Here is a 16,772-nt window from a genome sequence, read left to right on the forward strand (position 1 = left end):
CTCCCAGTTTTTCACCTTCACCTTCCTAGATGTGCTACACAGGAGCTTTTCTTTTTTTTTTTTTTTTCTGGAAGCTCTGCAGTTTAAAAACAAAGCCACCCCCATCTTTAGACAAGTCTTTTTCCTCTTTTTTTGCCATTTTTCCTCAGTCAGGATAAGAGATAATTGTACCTTTGTGCAAGCACGGGGCTCAGAAGGAGGTGTCAATTAGAAATCAGTTGTTTCATCTCCTGGTGAGGGAACAGCAGTGAGAAATTTAACACTGTAAAGCTCGTTTTGGTCCCATTTTTACAGGCTCTTGTTCTCTGCATTCTGATACTACCAACAGCCAAACTGCAGTTATTGAAGGATTATTCTAATTGTGAAAACTTGGTAATTCCTTACCTTCAGTCATCCTCTTTTTATTCTTATTTAAAAACTGATTTATCAGGGAAACTCTCCTATATGATTTGGGCAGCTTGGTGACATTGGGAAGCTTCTGATCCATGGTAATTCCTACGGATATCTTTAGCAAAACCATTGTTTGCTTACACTTTTTTTTTTAGTCTTTCATTAATAGACTCCATCAGTGCTTCCAGATTTGAATTGTGGGGATTTGCTTTTATTGGCCTTTGTGTCCCTGCAGCCAATCTGCTGGAAAAGTCCTGAACCTTAATTTCACTTTGAAGCTGCTGATCCTGGGCTGGAGCAATGAGGTGTGGTGGGGAATGACATTTTTCTTGGTTTTAAAGTCCACTGAATAGCAACCAGATAGAAGTCAAATTATTTTTCTCAGTAGTTCAAATACATTTCCATTAAATTCTGCCTGTACAATATATGCAGATAAAAAGCTGGACTATATTAGCAAATTAAGTTCTATTTTTTGAGATTCAGAACACTCCTAGTGGCATTTTTTGGGGGGAGAAAACAGAGCATTAATACCAAGTAACCTTGGTAAAAAGATTATTCATTTTTTAAATGCTTATTCCACATTTTGGTTGTTGTTAACTGTTCATTTTCCTTTTTCCCCCCCCTCATTTCCTTGCTGAAAGCCTCCCACCAGTGCATTCCTCACAAAGGATTGATAGAAAGTGGCTCTGACAGCAGGGTTATTGAAGAGCTCTTTATCTTCAATGTTATGGTACCCAGGTACTCTGAATTATTACACATTAATGTTCCAGGATGTCTGTGAACTGTGAGACTTTGCCCTTTTTATCCACTCTGCCAATCTGATCCGAAACTTGGATTATCAGCCCCAGAATAGATGTGTCCAACTCTAATGAAAAATCCTGTCAAAAATATAAATCCCATCCTGGTTTGAAGGCCTGTGAAATAGTGTGCTCTGAGATACTCCTGCCTTTGGAGATTCAATTCCAGACAGGTTTTAGGGAGCTAATTCAGAAAACAAAGGAATTTGAGGTTAAAAAAAGGAATTTGAGTTTAAAAAGGAATTTGAGGTTAAAAAAAAAAGGAATTTGAGGTTAAAAAAAGGAATTTGCTGTTAAAAAGAAATAGAATTTGAGGTTAAAAAGAAATTGAATTTGAGATTAAAAAAAAGGAATTTGAGGTTATCAAAAAAAGAATTTGAGGTTAAAAAAGATGGAATTCAAGGTTCGAAAACTGGAATTTGAAGTTAAACCTTGGGTGATGCTGGATTTTTTTACCTTCAGTGATATTGGATATTTCAGTGCTCAGTCTTTTATCATCAGCTTTCATTGGTTGGTTGGTTTGGGATTTTTTTGTGAAAGAGAATTTTAGATAAGAGATGTCAAGGAGATCAGTGGACTGGCAGCAGGTATTGGAATAACCTCCATGGGGTTTTGGGATGCAATGGAATAGTTCCAGTGGTGAGGTGGCAGTGTGGGCCTGCTCTGCTCCAGCTGTGCTTGGGAGAGCAGGAAAGGGCTGGTTCAGAGATTGGAAAACCAAATTTCTTATGCTGAGGGCAGGTAAATGAACTTTTGGTGTCTTAGTGCTGCTCCTGCTTTGGGGTGAGTGAGCAGCACTCGACCATCACTGATCCAGGGATCACAAAGTCCACAAAACTCTGATTTCTGCAAAAATTACTCCTTTTTCTTGGCTAAGGAAGAGATCCAAAGAGAAGGGAATCCAAAGAGGAGAAAAGGGAATCCAAAGAGATTCCCTGACTCTGCCTCAGGAAGGTATTTGGGAATGATCTGTAAATGAAGCAAAAATACAAAAAAAAAGAAAAAAAAAATAGAGCAGCTCCAGAGAGAGAAAAGAGGGAAGAATTGAGGAGGTGGTTTCAGGGATAATGAAATGAGTGTGACCATTTCAGGCAGAATGGATGGATGTAAAAATGTCACAGCAGGAAATAAAGGCACTCATCAGAGTCCTCTTCCCAAGCTGTTCTTACAGTGTCCCAAAACCTGGAGTCATTCAGAATATGACACAATTTGTGCATCCCAGATGCAATTTGCTGTATTCTTTCTGCTTTTCATGCATTTATTTGTAGTGAGCTGTCTTTTGTAGTTAAGCTTATCTGTTGTTTCCCTCCCTTTCCAGGTTTTCTCTTAGAAATGAACCTGTTAACCCTTCCCTTTGCCAGGGCTGTAATTGAGAAAAAGCAAAACAAAACCACCGAGGGGGGGAAATCCCAAACCAAGCCCTGTGCTGTCATTGCTGCAGCTGGCACATCACTCCCAAATTTGGGCTCTGCTCTTGTAGACTCTTTGAAGCTTCCTTTTCTCCAGTGTGAAATAAAGAACTGCACTTTGGAAGGTGGGGGGTGGAGGTTGTCCCTGCCTCGATTTGCTCTGTCTCCTTGGGCTGCTCTGAAGAGCTGGGCTGGGAGCAGAGCAAACAAGCCAGGCAATAATTGCTTTGGCTGCCTGGCTTGGATTTGCCATCTCTGCTGAGCAGGAGGATCACTTTGGGTGACCTTGAGGACCAGAGCTGGCAGTGCTGCTCGAGGATGCTCCCTGCTCTCCTCCTCCCTTGGGTGCAGACCTCCATCCAGGCACACAATATGGGCTTCTTTTCTGCTCAGAAATCAGCATGGGAGGCACAAAATTCCCTTAGTCATTGAAAAACGTGCAATGACATTTAAATTCCATCCGTGACAACTGTCTTCAATGGAGTTTGTTGAGAGCTCTTTAAATTCCTGAACCACTGCTGACTAATAGAGGAATGTAAATTAGCTCTGGAACAGGTTCATTTAACTCTTGTCTGGTGTGTAGCATTTGGCCTGGCAGAGTCAAAACACTGTGACTTGTTTTTGTGTGGCAAATTGAGCACTTTGTTTATTAAAATTGCTGATTTGTTGTATAATGAGGAGGGCACAGATTACTGTTCCTTCCACGGGAAGGATTTAGAGGGCAGGTCACTGCTGTTCTCCACAGCAAAGTAATTCTGATTATGTGCTCATCTTCTGCTCTGTATTTCACAGATCTTTGTTGGCCAGGTTTTAGAATGATTAACTTGCATTGTGCTTGCATCCTATCAGCCTTAGTGGTGCTCCACACATTTGGCTTCCTAAATTCTCCCTCTGAACACAGACAAATATGTCTGTAAAGTGAGATCCATGATAATTCATCAGAATAAAACCAGAGCATGAAGCTGGGATTGTGTTGTAAAGCTGCACCCTGCATCATGTAATATTCAATGTTTTTTTTAACTCTGAGCTGGGACTCTTAATTGAAGCTGCAGCTCTGCACTTCCTTCATGCATGACTTAAGGCATCCAGCAATGTTTGCTGGGATGTAATTTGCTTTTTTTGTAGAAGCTTCCACACAGAGTGGTAGAACAGCCATTTTGCCAAGGATTTAGTAAATAACGATGCACATAATACAGAATTTTAATAATTTCCTTTGATACTGGGAGGGGGAATCACAATATTTGTGTTTCTGCTGCTGCTCCAGTGGCTTTCCCCTTCCCTTGAAGCAGAGTTGAGTGCTGGCTGTTGTTGCCAATTGCAGATGATGGAGCACTGACATTTTCAAAAGCACACATAGATGATAGGCACCCAAAGAATGAGACTGCTGCCTTCAGAGATGCTGCTACAGTCCTGCTGGCATCGACTCATTTAGTGATGAATTGCAGTAATAGCAGTTCAGGACCTACAGCATATTAGTGAAAATGAATCCACTGAGCACCAGTCCCATGGCACTGCAACAGCACTTAAAGAACACTGATTTCCTTAAAGGCAGAAAAATCTGATTAAGAAATTTAGGTGGGGCTTTGTTTTTTGCTTTTGGTGGTTTTTTCCCCCTTCATATTTTTTTTCTTCTCCCAGTAGGGTGTTATTTGTATTTGTTTCTTGTAGTGTGTTATTCTAAGGAATTTAATGCGCATCAGAAAAGCAGGTGAGTTCCATAAATACAAAATGTCTCTTGCTGTTCTAGCAGATGGAAGATGCTACAATAAACAGCAGAACTGCTTTAATTTCTTGATCTAAACTGACCTAAAACCTGGTTATAACAAGCAAAAAGCTCAACATGCTGGCACTGAGGAGATGCATCACAGTTTACACAGGGTCTCTGGCAAAGAATGGTATAAGATGAATGCAGCAATTGGCAAGAATGACTCTAATAAAAGGATGGGGCAGCCTATTATTGCAGGAGTTGTGTAATTTGAGAGAGCTGGGGATAAAGACAGGCTTTGTGTTAATGATGTGTTGGTGTTTGCAGGAGAACAGGGTGTTCTCCCAGCTCTGGAGAGAGGCATCACTGCGGAAGGTCCCGAGCACAAAGCTGTGCAGTCTCCTTCCAAATCATCCACCAGCCACAAAATCAGAGGGGTCTGGAGTGCAGGGATTTGGAAATGTGCAAGTGTGCATTTCTCCTTCTTCTCCTTCCCTCCCCATCCTGACACCCAGCACGCCCAGCAGGGAGGGAGCAGGACTGGGACACGTCAGGAGCACGTGCAGGGGCAGCTGGAAGCGGCTCCAAGTGTGAAGCAGTGCTAATAAATGGCTCTTCCTGGTCAGATGGAGTCTTGTAAACCCCAGGGCACGAGTCTGAGAGGCTGTAGAGATATTCTAAACTGGGATTTATGGATAATTTCACCATTTTAAGGCTAATACAGCTTTGTAAGGCTGACAGCTGCAGAAGAATTATCTGAAGACAATCCTGGATAGTTTGGCCAAAATCTGTTTTGGACAAATATATCCCAAAGGCAGGGATACACTCCTAACACTGGCTGCATTAAAAGCTCTGCTCTGTCAGAGCAATAAAAAAAATCTGTGTTTGTTGCACCTGTGGCTGTACTGTCTTTGGGAAGGGATAAAATCTGGATATGTAATTGTGTGGAGGAAGCAGAGTATTTATAGCAGGTGGCTCTGGGGGTGATGTGGGTGTTTGTGCACTCAGGGTTCTCGACGAGTGGGTGATGAGTTATGATGATGATGGAATAGTTTTCTGTATTTTGTCATTTGAAAACAGCTTGGCTGTTTTGGTTTTTTTTTTGAAAACTTCTTGCCAAAGCTCCTGCAGTTTCTCTAAGTTAAGAAAGTCAGGAGAGTTCATTTTCTGAATAATAATTAAAGAAAATGAATTGAATTATAGAATTGTTTTGGTTGGAAAAGGTCTTTAAGATCACTGAAACCTGTGTGGCTTTCAGGTAGGCTAAGAAACGTCCCAGTCTGAATATCCAGGACTTGATAAGGTCCTTGATAATGGTAATTGGTAAGGATATAAATAATAATATAACCAGCTGTAAAATAAACTAACAACACAAACGTCTGTGTTGACAGCAGGATCCAACAAAGATGACTTTTTAATGCCTAACGTGTTGAGTTTAAGGATTCATATGATTTCTATGTTCCTAAAGAAATTTAAATTAAAGATGTACCTTTCTGACTCAAACAAAAGCAGGTGTTGCTTCAAGTAGCATGAGCAGCCAGTTTTGTAATTTTAAAGTCCTGATCTCTTCTGGCAAATTGTGATTTAATTGCAGAAGTATTTCAAAACACACAAACAGCACACATACATTTTGAGGTATGTTCAGTGAATAAAGATGAAGGAACTAAAGCGAGTTAGTTGCAAAATACTTAAGGTGATAAAAGATGGGTTGAATTGTCCAGGTAAAGACTAAAAGTTGTACTGAGTTACAGTTTCAGTACCTTTAATGTCTTATGGGTTAATTTAAATAATGAGACCTAGGGATAAGTGCAATTTTGTTTCATTCTGCTTGAGTTTGTCATGTTTAGGGCTGTGTGAAAGTTATAAAGAAGACTTTGATATTCAAAATTTTCATTTCATTTCCTTCTGAAAGAAATACCATGAAAAATTCAGGTGAAAGGAAAACCAGACGAGATTCGTGTGCCATTAAGGGAATTACATTAGGAGTTGTAATAATATCCCTTAATCTTAAAAAGGTAAGTCTCTTACAGAATTAAGGTTTTGCTGCTGCTTTTCATGCCGTGTGAGGAATTACGGCTAATGCAAGTTGCTGATGTGAAAACATCCTCGCTAATCCTGTTTGGAGAGCGGCTCGTTCTGTGCTCCTTAGAAGAGGCACAAGAAGATGTATTATGGGCCCTTCGTTAAATAATTACTTAATTGCACCCTGGGACTGGCAGATAGCAATCTGAATGCTGCTGGCAGGTTTCTCCTAAAGCAGCAAAACTCCGTGTGAGGAGCGCCACACGCGAGGCAGCGGGGGCGCATCGGCATCAGCGAACTCAAGGTGAAAACGACATTTCAATCAACTCATACTCATTAAGAAGGCTTCTACTCACCCTTCCCTGTGAGCTTCTCCCTTCTCTAGCTCCTGTATAACACCCAACAGCACTTTGATGGTCTCCTGACTAGAGCTGATCAGGTTCTCCATCATCTGAAGCTGCGCTTTCAAGTCCACAACTTCGGTGTGAGGCACGATTTGTTGGCATTCCTGGCTCACGGCCACGGCCGTCCGGCAGGGCTGGCTCTCCTCCGCGGGCGCCACGTTGACCTGCGGGCTCTGGTCACCACATTCGGGGGCCGGGCACTGCGCCCGCGCCGCGCACGCTGGGGCATCCCTGCCCGGGGGCTGCACCCCGTTCAGCTGCACCGTCCTCCCGCCCTCCTCCTCCTCCTCGGGGCACGGCCCCCAGTCGCCCAGGTCGGGCTGCGAGGCCGGCAGGTACACGGTGGCCACTTCAGTCTTGAAGACCCTCCCGTGGAGGGGCTGGGCGGCCTCGTCGCTCGCCAGCCGCGCCGCCGGTGCTCTGCCCCGGCCGGGCGGCCGTGCCGGCTCCTCCCGGCCGCGCTCGGCCAAGTTGGGTGGAGGAGGTTCTTTGGGAGAGCTGTGCAAATCGCTGCTTTTCCAGGCCTCGGCGTCATGCGCGGCGCGCTCGGAGACGTGGGAGATGAACTCGGCCGTCTGCAGGCTGCCGGCTTTCCTGCCCCACGCCGCGGCCTCGCCCGAGCCCCGGCCCTCCCTGTCCTTCACCTCGATCAGGAACCCGTTGTTCTCGCTCGGCAGCGTGTCCACCGTCGAGGCGCTTTTCAGAATATTCCCTTTTTTCCGGTCCAGAGGGAAGGTCTGGTAGCACTTCTTGAGATCAGGGGAAGTCTGCACTCCTGTGCTCTTGGTGACGTTGGGGATGGACCTGCGGGCGGGCACCGTCATGTACTTGCGATACGCCGTCTTGTAGGAGATGGCCTTGGCCTCCCTCTTGTCGGGGTCCTGCGTGGAGGAGGTGGAGAGCTGCTTGTCCCTCTGCTCGTTCTGGGCCTCGCAGATATCCTTGAACCTCACCTGGAGGGCTTTGTTCCGTTTCTTGATCTGCCGGTTGGGATCCAGCGCGTATTTCATCTCCAGCGCCAGGGAAGCCGCGGGCTCGACGTCGCTGTCCGAGGCGGTGAGTAAGCATTTGCTGGGCTCCTTACTCACCATGGTGCCTGCAGCCAAAAACAGTGCGAAAAGGCTCCAGTTACAACAGAAATGTTACTTTTCCCCCCTGAGGTTTTTGCAATATTTAAGCCACGTTCCTGTGATCCCACTGAAATGGATGTGACTCGCGACGGATGCGCTCAATTCCGTCGAGTCACAACCCTTGGTGGTTTTCTAGGGATTTGTATCAATCGTGTTTTGCCTCAATCTGTTGTGAAGGCCTGCTCCTCTGCGAGGAGGTTTCCTGGGGCCAGAAGTTGTTCCACAACGATTTTCCCAGGATGGGACCATGGCTGTCATGCCAGGGCTTCCCAGGAAGCAATTTCCTTCAGGAATATGTGCTCCCAGGAAGCCAGTCCTCTGAATTTACCCGACAGTTAGCAAAAACTACAGGGAAATTGAAAACCGAGTGTCTTTGTCCATGCGAAGAAAAACTGAGAGCTCTGCCCACCCTTAATTCTCCTTTAATGCAAATGTTTCGTAGCAAGAAGTGTCCAACTGGCATTATTTTTAGAGCGTGCTTGCTTACCAAACACATTTCTGCTGTGTAATGTATTCAGTGTTCTTTGCAAGGAATTAGTTGGTCGTTAGAGGTGTCATTATTTGGATTTTTATAAAAAATTTCCCCATAGCTAAAACTAAATGCAGATTAATTATTAGCAACTGGTTGGTAATGCTGGGTGTGTAAAATTTATGAATTAGTGAAGTTTTGGAGGAAGTCAGCAGTGCATCAATTAAGGTTTTGCTTCAAATGCAAAACAACTCATCCTTTCCTAGAAGCAGTAATGTGCCTTTACGATACAGCTGCTTATCCCAAAAAATCCTAAAGCACTAAAAACCTCCAAACCTGTGATGAATCACAGAAATTACTTAATCTGCCATTGAAATAAGAAGCTCCTCCTCAAAGAGGAGAAGATGCCAACTACTTAACACAGCATCTACCCAAAAAAAACCTCCAAAAACCGAAACCCCAGTGGTTGTACAGATCACAGAGGATCTGGAGTAGCTGCATAATTAAGATTTCATTTTTACACCTCATTTGAAGTTGTAATTTTTACTTTCCTGTTGTGCAAATTTCTCCCTGAGACGTGCTGAATTACCAAATTCCCATTTAATCCAAACATTCTGCATATATCTCCTGTTGAAACCCTCAGAGGGACTCAGGAGTACAATGTAAAACAAGTAAAGGGACTTTCAGGTGTACTTGAAATATGTTTTTAATTAAAATTCCTTTGTCTATTTAATAAAATATGTGGAACTCTTGAAGAGTTAAGTGCCATAATAGCATCTGTTTTAGAAAGCCAACTCAGGGGCACAAGGGAATGAATCCTTGACTAGTCTATATTTAAAGTAAGAAAGCTTAATGGGGAAATCATTTCCAGTAGAAAACGGAATGTTTATGGGGTTTAAAAGTAACACTTCCCTAAAGACACACACAGATGTGCATGGCACGGAGTCCAAGGTTGGACTTCTGGGTCAGAAATCTCATGAAAACATGTCATTCCTTAATGTTTTTTTCATGTTTTAATTCCCTGGCCCCGGTAATTTGTGAAGAAGGAACTGAAATATTCCAGAATCCCCCCAGTTTGCTTTTTTCTGTCTGACTTGTGATGCTCAGGGAGTGGTGAGGGAGCTGCAGTAGCTGGAGAAGGGGAGAAGTTTTTTGTGACTCTGATGTAGAGCAAAGTCTGTAGAAAAGCAAAAAGAAGAGAAAATTCAGGACAAAACCACTCAATTAATGGAATCTGAGATTGCCAGATTGCAGTTTTCAACTGGGTATTTTATACAAGCCTAAGATCTGATATCAAGGTGACCAAGTCCCTGTTTTGGGGGAAAAGAGAGAATAAAATGGAAATTCTAAGGGAGAGTCTGAAGATAAAACCAGAGTAGGGGCTTAAGATCAGTTATTCCTGTGCCCTTAACACATGAGGTACAAATTAGGACAGATTTTGAGGGGAATAAATCAACTACATTTGAGTGTCAGGAATTTTTTGTTCCAGTTGAAACCCTAAATAAGGAGTTGGAGGTGGGGGAACATCAATGTCCTGTCCTGGCTGCTTTGGGCTGTATTTTAATTGTAATTATGTTTTTGAGTGCCTTTATTTGAGGGACATTCTGCAAACAGAGCAGGTAGGGAGCCATCCATCTTTTTGGCTATCTAGAGCTGGAATTTTGGAAGTTTTAGTGAAAAATGTGCTGGCTAAGATAGAAACCTGGTCCTTTAGCTTGCAGCTGGACCACATAAAAATCTATTGTAAAAACTGCTGTCGAACCTCAAAACTCTGCACTTCAGAATTCCTGGAAGCAAATTTTCCACAACAGTCTGGTAAATTAGTGAGTTGACCAAAAAAAACCCTAAATACAAGAACACAACAGCCATTAGTTCTAAATCTGCCAGTAGGAGTTTCTGAGCTCACAAGAAATTGTGGCAAAAATGAAATGTTGCATTCACAAAGATGTTAAAATATTCAGTAACTGTGTCTGAAAAAGCTAGGTTTTTACCCAAAAAGGCTACAAAAATTGGCTGTTAGCTCTGAAAGTCACCCTTTAAACCATCTCTTAGGATTCCTTGGAGTTGTCAAAGTGAGTTTTTGGACACTTGGTTATTTGACAGCAGGATCCATGAACATGCAATTTATTTTCAAGTATTGGCTTGGTATTTCATTAGTCTGTTTGACCTGTCTGGATTTTCAGATTATTTTCCCTCCCACTTGAATCTCATAGTTTTTGGGGGCTACAGGATGGCTGGGTTTGTTTGGGATGACTTCCCATGAAATTCATGAAGTCCATAACCCAGCTGAAACCAGGAGTCTGCAGATGTCATCCAGAGTGGATAAATGGGGAACTTCATTCTGCAGTTAATTTTGAGCATGTCTTTAATAGCCAATAAATTGATCCTTCACCAAATTGCTTGTCTCCCTTTCCCAACTGCACAGGCCTGATTGATTTAGCTGATCCAGAGTTTTTTATTCCCACTAGTAGCTGGAAGTAATAATTGTAGAGATATCAGTGATTAAGAATGACAACAACCAAAAGAAGTCGATTTTTTTTTTTTTTTGAAGCCTTGCTCGGATCTCTGTGCCTCTGAGGGGAACTCTCTGTGCTCAGCTGATAAAAAGAACAGTTGAGGAAAGAGTCAATTGCGAGTTAGACACTTCACAAAGAAGAGTTGATAAAATGTTTCCTGTTTGGTTTCATTTTTGGGTTTGGACAGCCTGTTGCCTCCTATTTTGGGTTATTTGGGCACTGCCACAGCGCCGTCTCTGCAGGGCTTTTGGATACTTGAGGACATTTCTGAGCTGGAGTTCCTCAGTTTATGGCTCATGCTCTCAGGGGGGTCATAAAGCCTTTGAGTTTGAATTTTAGTTGCAAATGCCAATTACATACAGATAATAGAGTTCAAGTTTTTTTTATCTGTACTTACGCCAAAGAGCTGGTTTGCTAAACTAAATACTTAAGTAATCACAAGCTTAGTTTTCCAGTTTTTAGCCTTGATTTGTTGATAAACTTGTGGCCGTTTATCCTTAAGCAGCATCCCTTTATGTCTGACTATGGAAATAAACTATTAAATAATAATACTAACTAAAAAAAGTGATGCACAGAGAAGCTTTGAGTGGGTATAAAATCTTCAGGGGAATTATGGAAGCCACCAGTTAGGTGGCACAAATCTTTGCAGGACCTTCACTCTGCATCCCAAACTCTGCAGAGTCACTGCTCTGGGAGGAGAATTACAGTGTGGAATTTCCAGACTGATTGGTTAATGAGGGGAGAGGAGATTTGGAACTCACCTTGCAATTTCCATTTTATCTCTGTCAGTTTTATGACACAGAAGCAGATTCAGGATGTGTTAATACACAGAGTGGGCTTAAACTTTGCACGTTCCAGATGCAGGTGGAAGGCAGAAATTTCAGTCTTTGGGCTTCCAGAGCAAGTGAAGGCTTTGGAGATGCAGCTGGAAACATCTGTGCACGTATTAAGAGCACACAGGATTCTGTGGATGGATGGATTGGCTTAAAATAATGCAAGGAATTGCAAATAATTGACTTTTTGCATGGGAAGTGATCTGCAGCATCTTTAGCTTCTGGGTATTTCCAGGCTGAACATTCTTCTTAGAAATCCCCACTGCCTCAGATATAATTTTATATGTCTAAATACCACCTTAAACCACTTATTTTCAAAAACTATTTGATGTCTGTAAGTCATAAGTGTATCTATGGAATATTTATATAATTGTACTGTTAAAAACCAGAAAGAACCTCAGATTTACTTTGTAGAAACAAATCCAGTATAGAAACCTAATGTTAATTCTAAATATCCCATACATTTTGACTTAATTAAATGAATATTTTTATTATATTTTCCAAGGAATCTAATTGTTAATTATCTGACATGTTGTTATGTTAAAAACTTAAAAATTATTTTATATCATCCTAAAAGTAATGTCCAGTAAAGAAGACTGCCATGATAAAAACATTGAAAAATATGAATTATCTTAGGCAGCTATTAATTACAAAAGTTGTTTACAGAAACTCTGCCTGTGTTAGGAAATTTTGGAGGGTTTTAATACAGAGTGACTGAGGGGAAACTCTGACTTTCAGATAAATCTGAGGATTGCAGGTATTCCCAGCTTTTAGGGGATAAAAAGGACTGATGAGAGGATTATTAGGAAAACTGCTGGGGTAGCCCAGCCTGTCTTTATTTCATCACAGAATTGTTCATGTAGAATAACAGACTTAGCAGTGCTGCTAAATGTCAAACCAGTATTTTTTTTTTAAACTCTGTTTTGAAACCCTGCGGCGCTGAACTTGAATTTTGTCTCTCTTGAACTTCCTTATTTATTGCTCAGTACCCAAGTCATCCTCACTGCTGCATTTCCAAGTGCCTTGGAAGTCTTCCTTTGGAATGGTCGGGATCCTGTGGCATTGGATTTGTCTTTTCCCCCCTCCCATCCATCGGGAGGCTCTGGGAGAATGATGGATAAAGTCACAGCTGATGGCTGAGATACCCAATAAATGCCTTTAAATGCTCTTGTGAGCTTCAGCTTCAGAACTAAGTGGCAACAAATAAAATCGTTATAAAACATAAAAATGTACGATTTAATAAGCCTGGAGACTTTTAGATAAAACAGGAATCTACTAGAAGATAAACTACTTAAAATTTTCTTTACAAACCAAGCCAGTTTCCCTGAATGGAGCTGGTAGAGGCAATTTTCTTTCATTTTGACATTTCTACTATGCTCTAGAAACACAAATTTTAATAATACTTAGTTTTTTTTTCCTTCCTGTATTGTTCATACATAAAATTAAAAGGAATCCATTCAATGTGATAAAATTCTGGAAAATAAGGGTTATTTTCCCCATAACAGATTTTTGCAAGGAATAGCACCATTAACAGGAGATTTGCACTTGCACTAAAAACCAGTGTAGACTTATGGGGTGAGTTAATAACTATTAACTTCCCAGTGGAACAAACACAATGTCACAAGATACTCCCTGTGAATTCAGAGTGCTCTGAATCTCAAACATTTGCTGGGATTTAGTGGCCTGGAAAAAATAATGTCACTGTGAAGAGAGCGATGCTGATTTTTCTCCCTGTGCTCTGCAGCTCCGAGGACAGGAGCAGGGAAGGTTTCTTGAGCATTATTTTGCCATGAAAATCTGGGCAAGGCTTTGTCCCTGCTCCAGGGGGAAGAGGAAGAGCAGGATGGGTTGCCAGGAGAATCCCAAATAGTTCTGCTCACACTCTCCTGGCTTGCAGGAGTCCAAAAGCCACAGGACTTGCACTGGAAGGTTTTTCTTTTTTATGGGACTTTCTGGTAAATAATTTAAAGGGCAGGCTGTTAAAAACAAGGGTTTAAGGCAGTTCCTTATTGGCATTACTGTTGAATACTAAGTTTAATTGTTCTGAGTTGACATCAATAGGTTTTGTGGGTGTTTAAGGGAATAAAAAAAAACCCAGGCAAATGACAGGGAAAAAGCAGTGCTGCTCTTTAGCTTTGACCAACAGGGTTGTAAAACTGTCAGAGCTCTGCACAGAGGGAGCTGAATGCTGAGAACACAGAATCATGGAATGGTTTGGCTTGGAAAAGACCTTAAAGCTCATCCCATCCCACCCCTGCCATGGCAGGGACACCTCCCACTGTCCCAGGTTGCTCCAAGCCCTGTCCAGCCTGGCCTTGGACACTCAGGGATGATCAGACTGTGAGCACCTCCAGGAACTGCAGCTGGTTTTGTTCCTCCATCAGACATTTTCAAGTGTTGGGTGAAGAGGAAAAAGCAGGTAAGCAGGTCCCAGCTCCAGGCTTTGATCCTGCATCCTTAGTTTTGCTCTGCAGGTCAGAGCATTCCCTTGGGAATGCAGGTGATCCCTACAGATGGGAGGTGACAGTGACATTCCTGGGGTCAGTGCTTGTAAGGCACCAGAGCCTTGTCAGCTCTTCCTGCCTGGGTCAGGGCTCCAGGCACACAGGCTGGGGAGGGTGTGAGGTGTTGTTGAACAACTCAGCTGGGTAATTTAGGTCTAAAACATGACATCATTAATTAATGGATGTTAACTGGGGAATAGGATCTGTCTAGATGTGTTTCTGCACTCCACTGCTGGCAGTCACCACTAAATAAGAGCTGTGTCATTTGTCACCTTCTTGAGGAGCACTTTCCTGAATTTTCTGGTTTCAGGCAGGGTCTGGTTCTGCTGGAATTCTGAATTATCCGTGTACAGGTGGATCTAAGCATGGCAGTGTTGGGGAAATTGCACAGATCAGTCTGATTTCGCTAGAGCATTGTACAAAAATTCTCATTAATCACCCAAAAAGAGTTTTACTGGAGCAAAAATCTTCAGATGCAGAGGGGAATTACAGTCCCTAAAGCTGCAAAGCTTCCTTAGAGCTGGATCTAAGATGCTTCTGAAATCCTGGGAAGGAAGAGCTGAAGTCTTGTTTTAGGGGAAGTTGTCTTAAACTCCCCAAATCCCAGGTTCTCATCCAACAGGAGGACTCTGGGAGAGGGCTGATGGAAATTGCTCATTCCAGGGAACATAGTTTTGGTGGCACACAGTTTTGGTGGGAAGAACTACGTGGGAAATGAAGAGGGAAGCAAATACAGTGTGGAGTTGCTGAGTACATCACTCCCACGTTTTGTGGAGCTGGGACAACGTGGAATAGGATTTTAAAATAAACCTGGTGTCCTTGCCCATGGCAGGGGGTTGGAATGAGATGATCCTTAATGTCCTTCCAACCCAAACCACTCTGTGATTCTGGATTTTAGGATGGGCTGTTTGTGATAGGGATGATTAGGAAGTTTATTAAAGTAATGATTAAAGACCCTCTCAAGGATATTTTCTGGCTGGGGAAGGCACCACAACTGGCCACCAGACAGATAATTTGCATCACTTTTCTTGTGGTTTTGAGTGCTTTTATTACAAGTTGTGAATGCAGGAATGTACCACGTTCTTCTCACCAACTTGCTCAACAAAAACCCCACGGATTCCTCTGGAATTCAGCAGTTTAGGCTCAGTCTCCAGAAGGGATCAGTGTTATCACTGTGAGCAGACAGTTCAAGCATAATTTCTGCTGAATTACTCTCTCCAGCAGTGGGATGTTTTATCTGTCTCTTTGTCAGCTCCGTGGAGATATCACTGTGTTTTATTTGCCGATGGCCTTGATACACAGAAATGTATTCAACTGATCCACAAGTTAAATTTCTGTACTGGATATCTCCTCATTCATTTCTCTTTTCTGTTTGCAGGAGAGAATAATGAATATAATAACAAAATGGGTATGAACAAGCAATTGCTAATGGTTGGAAGGAGACTTCGGGCTTGTTGTAGATTTTGTGCTTATTCATAGATAAACACACCAAAATTAAATATTTTACTGAATTCCCTCTTCTTCCTTCTCCCAAGGAAGTAACTAACCAGACCAAAACTACTTGTGTTATGAACTTTTAAAATACAGTCCTGAATTCACATACCTGTTTAAATGGGTTTGTCTTGGGCATCAGAGAGCCCCTGTTCCAGCTTTTAAAAAGTCATTTACACCATGGTTGGGCTTTGCAAGCTTTGACCTCACCAAAATTGTTCCAAACAATGCGATCACAACCTTGACATGAGAATTGGGGAAAAAAAATGGTAGAGAAGGGCAGCTGTAAAACAAGCAGGGAAGGTGGGCAAGAGCACAAAACAAGTAACTCCTTTTCTTTTTTGTGAGCTTGTGACAATTCCTCCTCGCTCAGACCAGATGGAAAGAGCTTCCTCTGCTTTTGTTTTTAAACTGGTTTAATTTGGTAACTACGTGGGCTTTATTTATAGGCTTGCTCCAGCAGTCATGGGCAGGCAAAAATAACAGCAGCAACCTGCTTCTCCTGCCCATGGATGTCACAAACATGAGTTAAAGCTGGGGTTTCTGAGATGTTTAACAACTATTTTTGATATGGGCTGAGTCTGAGACCAGAAATCAGCCAAGTCTAGGGAGAGGGACACGGTAGAGCTCCAGCACTTCTGTCTGCCAGGACAGAAATCTCTTGTAATGATTTAGAAGTTTGGATCTGCACCTGAACATAGCAAGACTTGAAGGCCTTCAGTCTTTTTAATGCCATCTGCGTTTAATTCAGACTTTGAAAATGGCCCTTACTCCTCTACACTGCTCTGTATCAAACCCAGTGGATTTAGCTGGAAAAACTGGAGTAAAATCAGGCTTGGTGTCTTGTGCCACTAAAGGGGGAGAAAAATGCAAAGAGGACACCAAATGTTGCTGTTTTCTCACTGAATTGTTATTTTTGCACGCAGTTCTCTTTGCCTGGGAGACCTGAGCTGGGAAGTCTTCATGGGAAGAAGCAGTTTTCAGGCACTGATCACCCTGACACAGAGCAAAAGCATGACCAGGGTGAACTGTTTCAGGAGTATTAAGGGATCACTTTTCTGCCTGAACGTAGTAAAATTGGAGTAAACAGCCTTCAAATGGG

At 42.4% G+C, this 16,772-nt stretch overlaps 2 protein-coding genes across 4 annotated transcripts in view; one reads left to right on the forward strand and one right to left on the reverse strand.

Annotated features, from left to right (window-relative positions):
* The window catches only part of DOCK1 (dedicator of cytokinesis 1), a 268,980-nt gene that overhangs the window by 109,155 nt on the left and 143,053 nt on the right, over positions 1-16,772 (forward strand). The window lies entirely within an intron of this gene.
* Positions 1-16,772, reverse strand: part of INSYN2A (inhibitory synaptic factor 2A) — a 45,230-nt gene that overhangs the window by 25,313 nt on the left and 3,145 nt on the right. Inside the window, exon 2 of the mRNA XM_021526348.3 lies at positions 6,680-7,823. Within this exon, the coding sequence (XP_021382023.1) occupies positions 6,680-7,818 (1,139 nt within the window). The 5' untranslated portion in view covers positions 7,819-7,823. The remainder of the gene's footprint in view (positions 1-6,679; positions 7,824-16,772) is intronic.

The sequence above is a fragment of the Lonchura striata genome, chromosome 7 (assembly GCF_046129695.1).
Source record: "Lonchura striata isolate bLonStr1 chromosome 7, bLonStr1.mat, whole genome shotgun sequence".
Classification (NCBI taxonomy): Eukaryota; Metazoa; Chordata; class Aves; order Passeriformes; family Estrildidae; genus Lonchura; species Lonchura striata.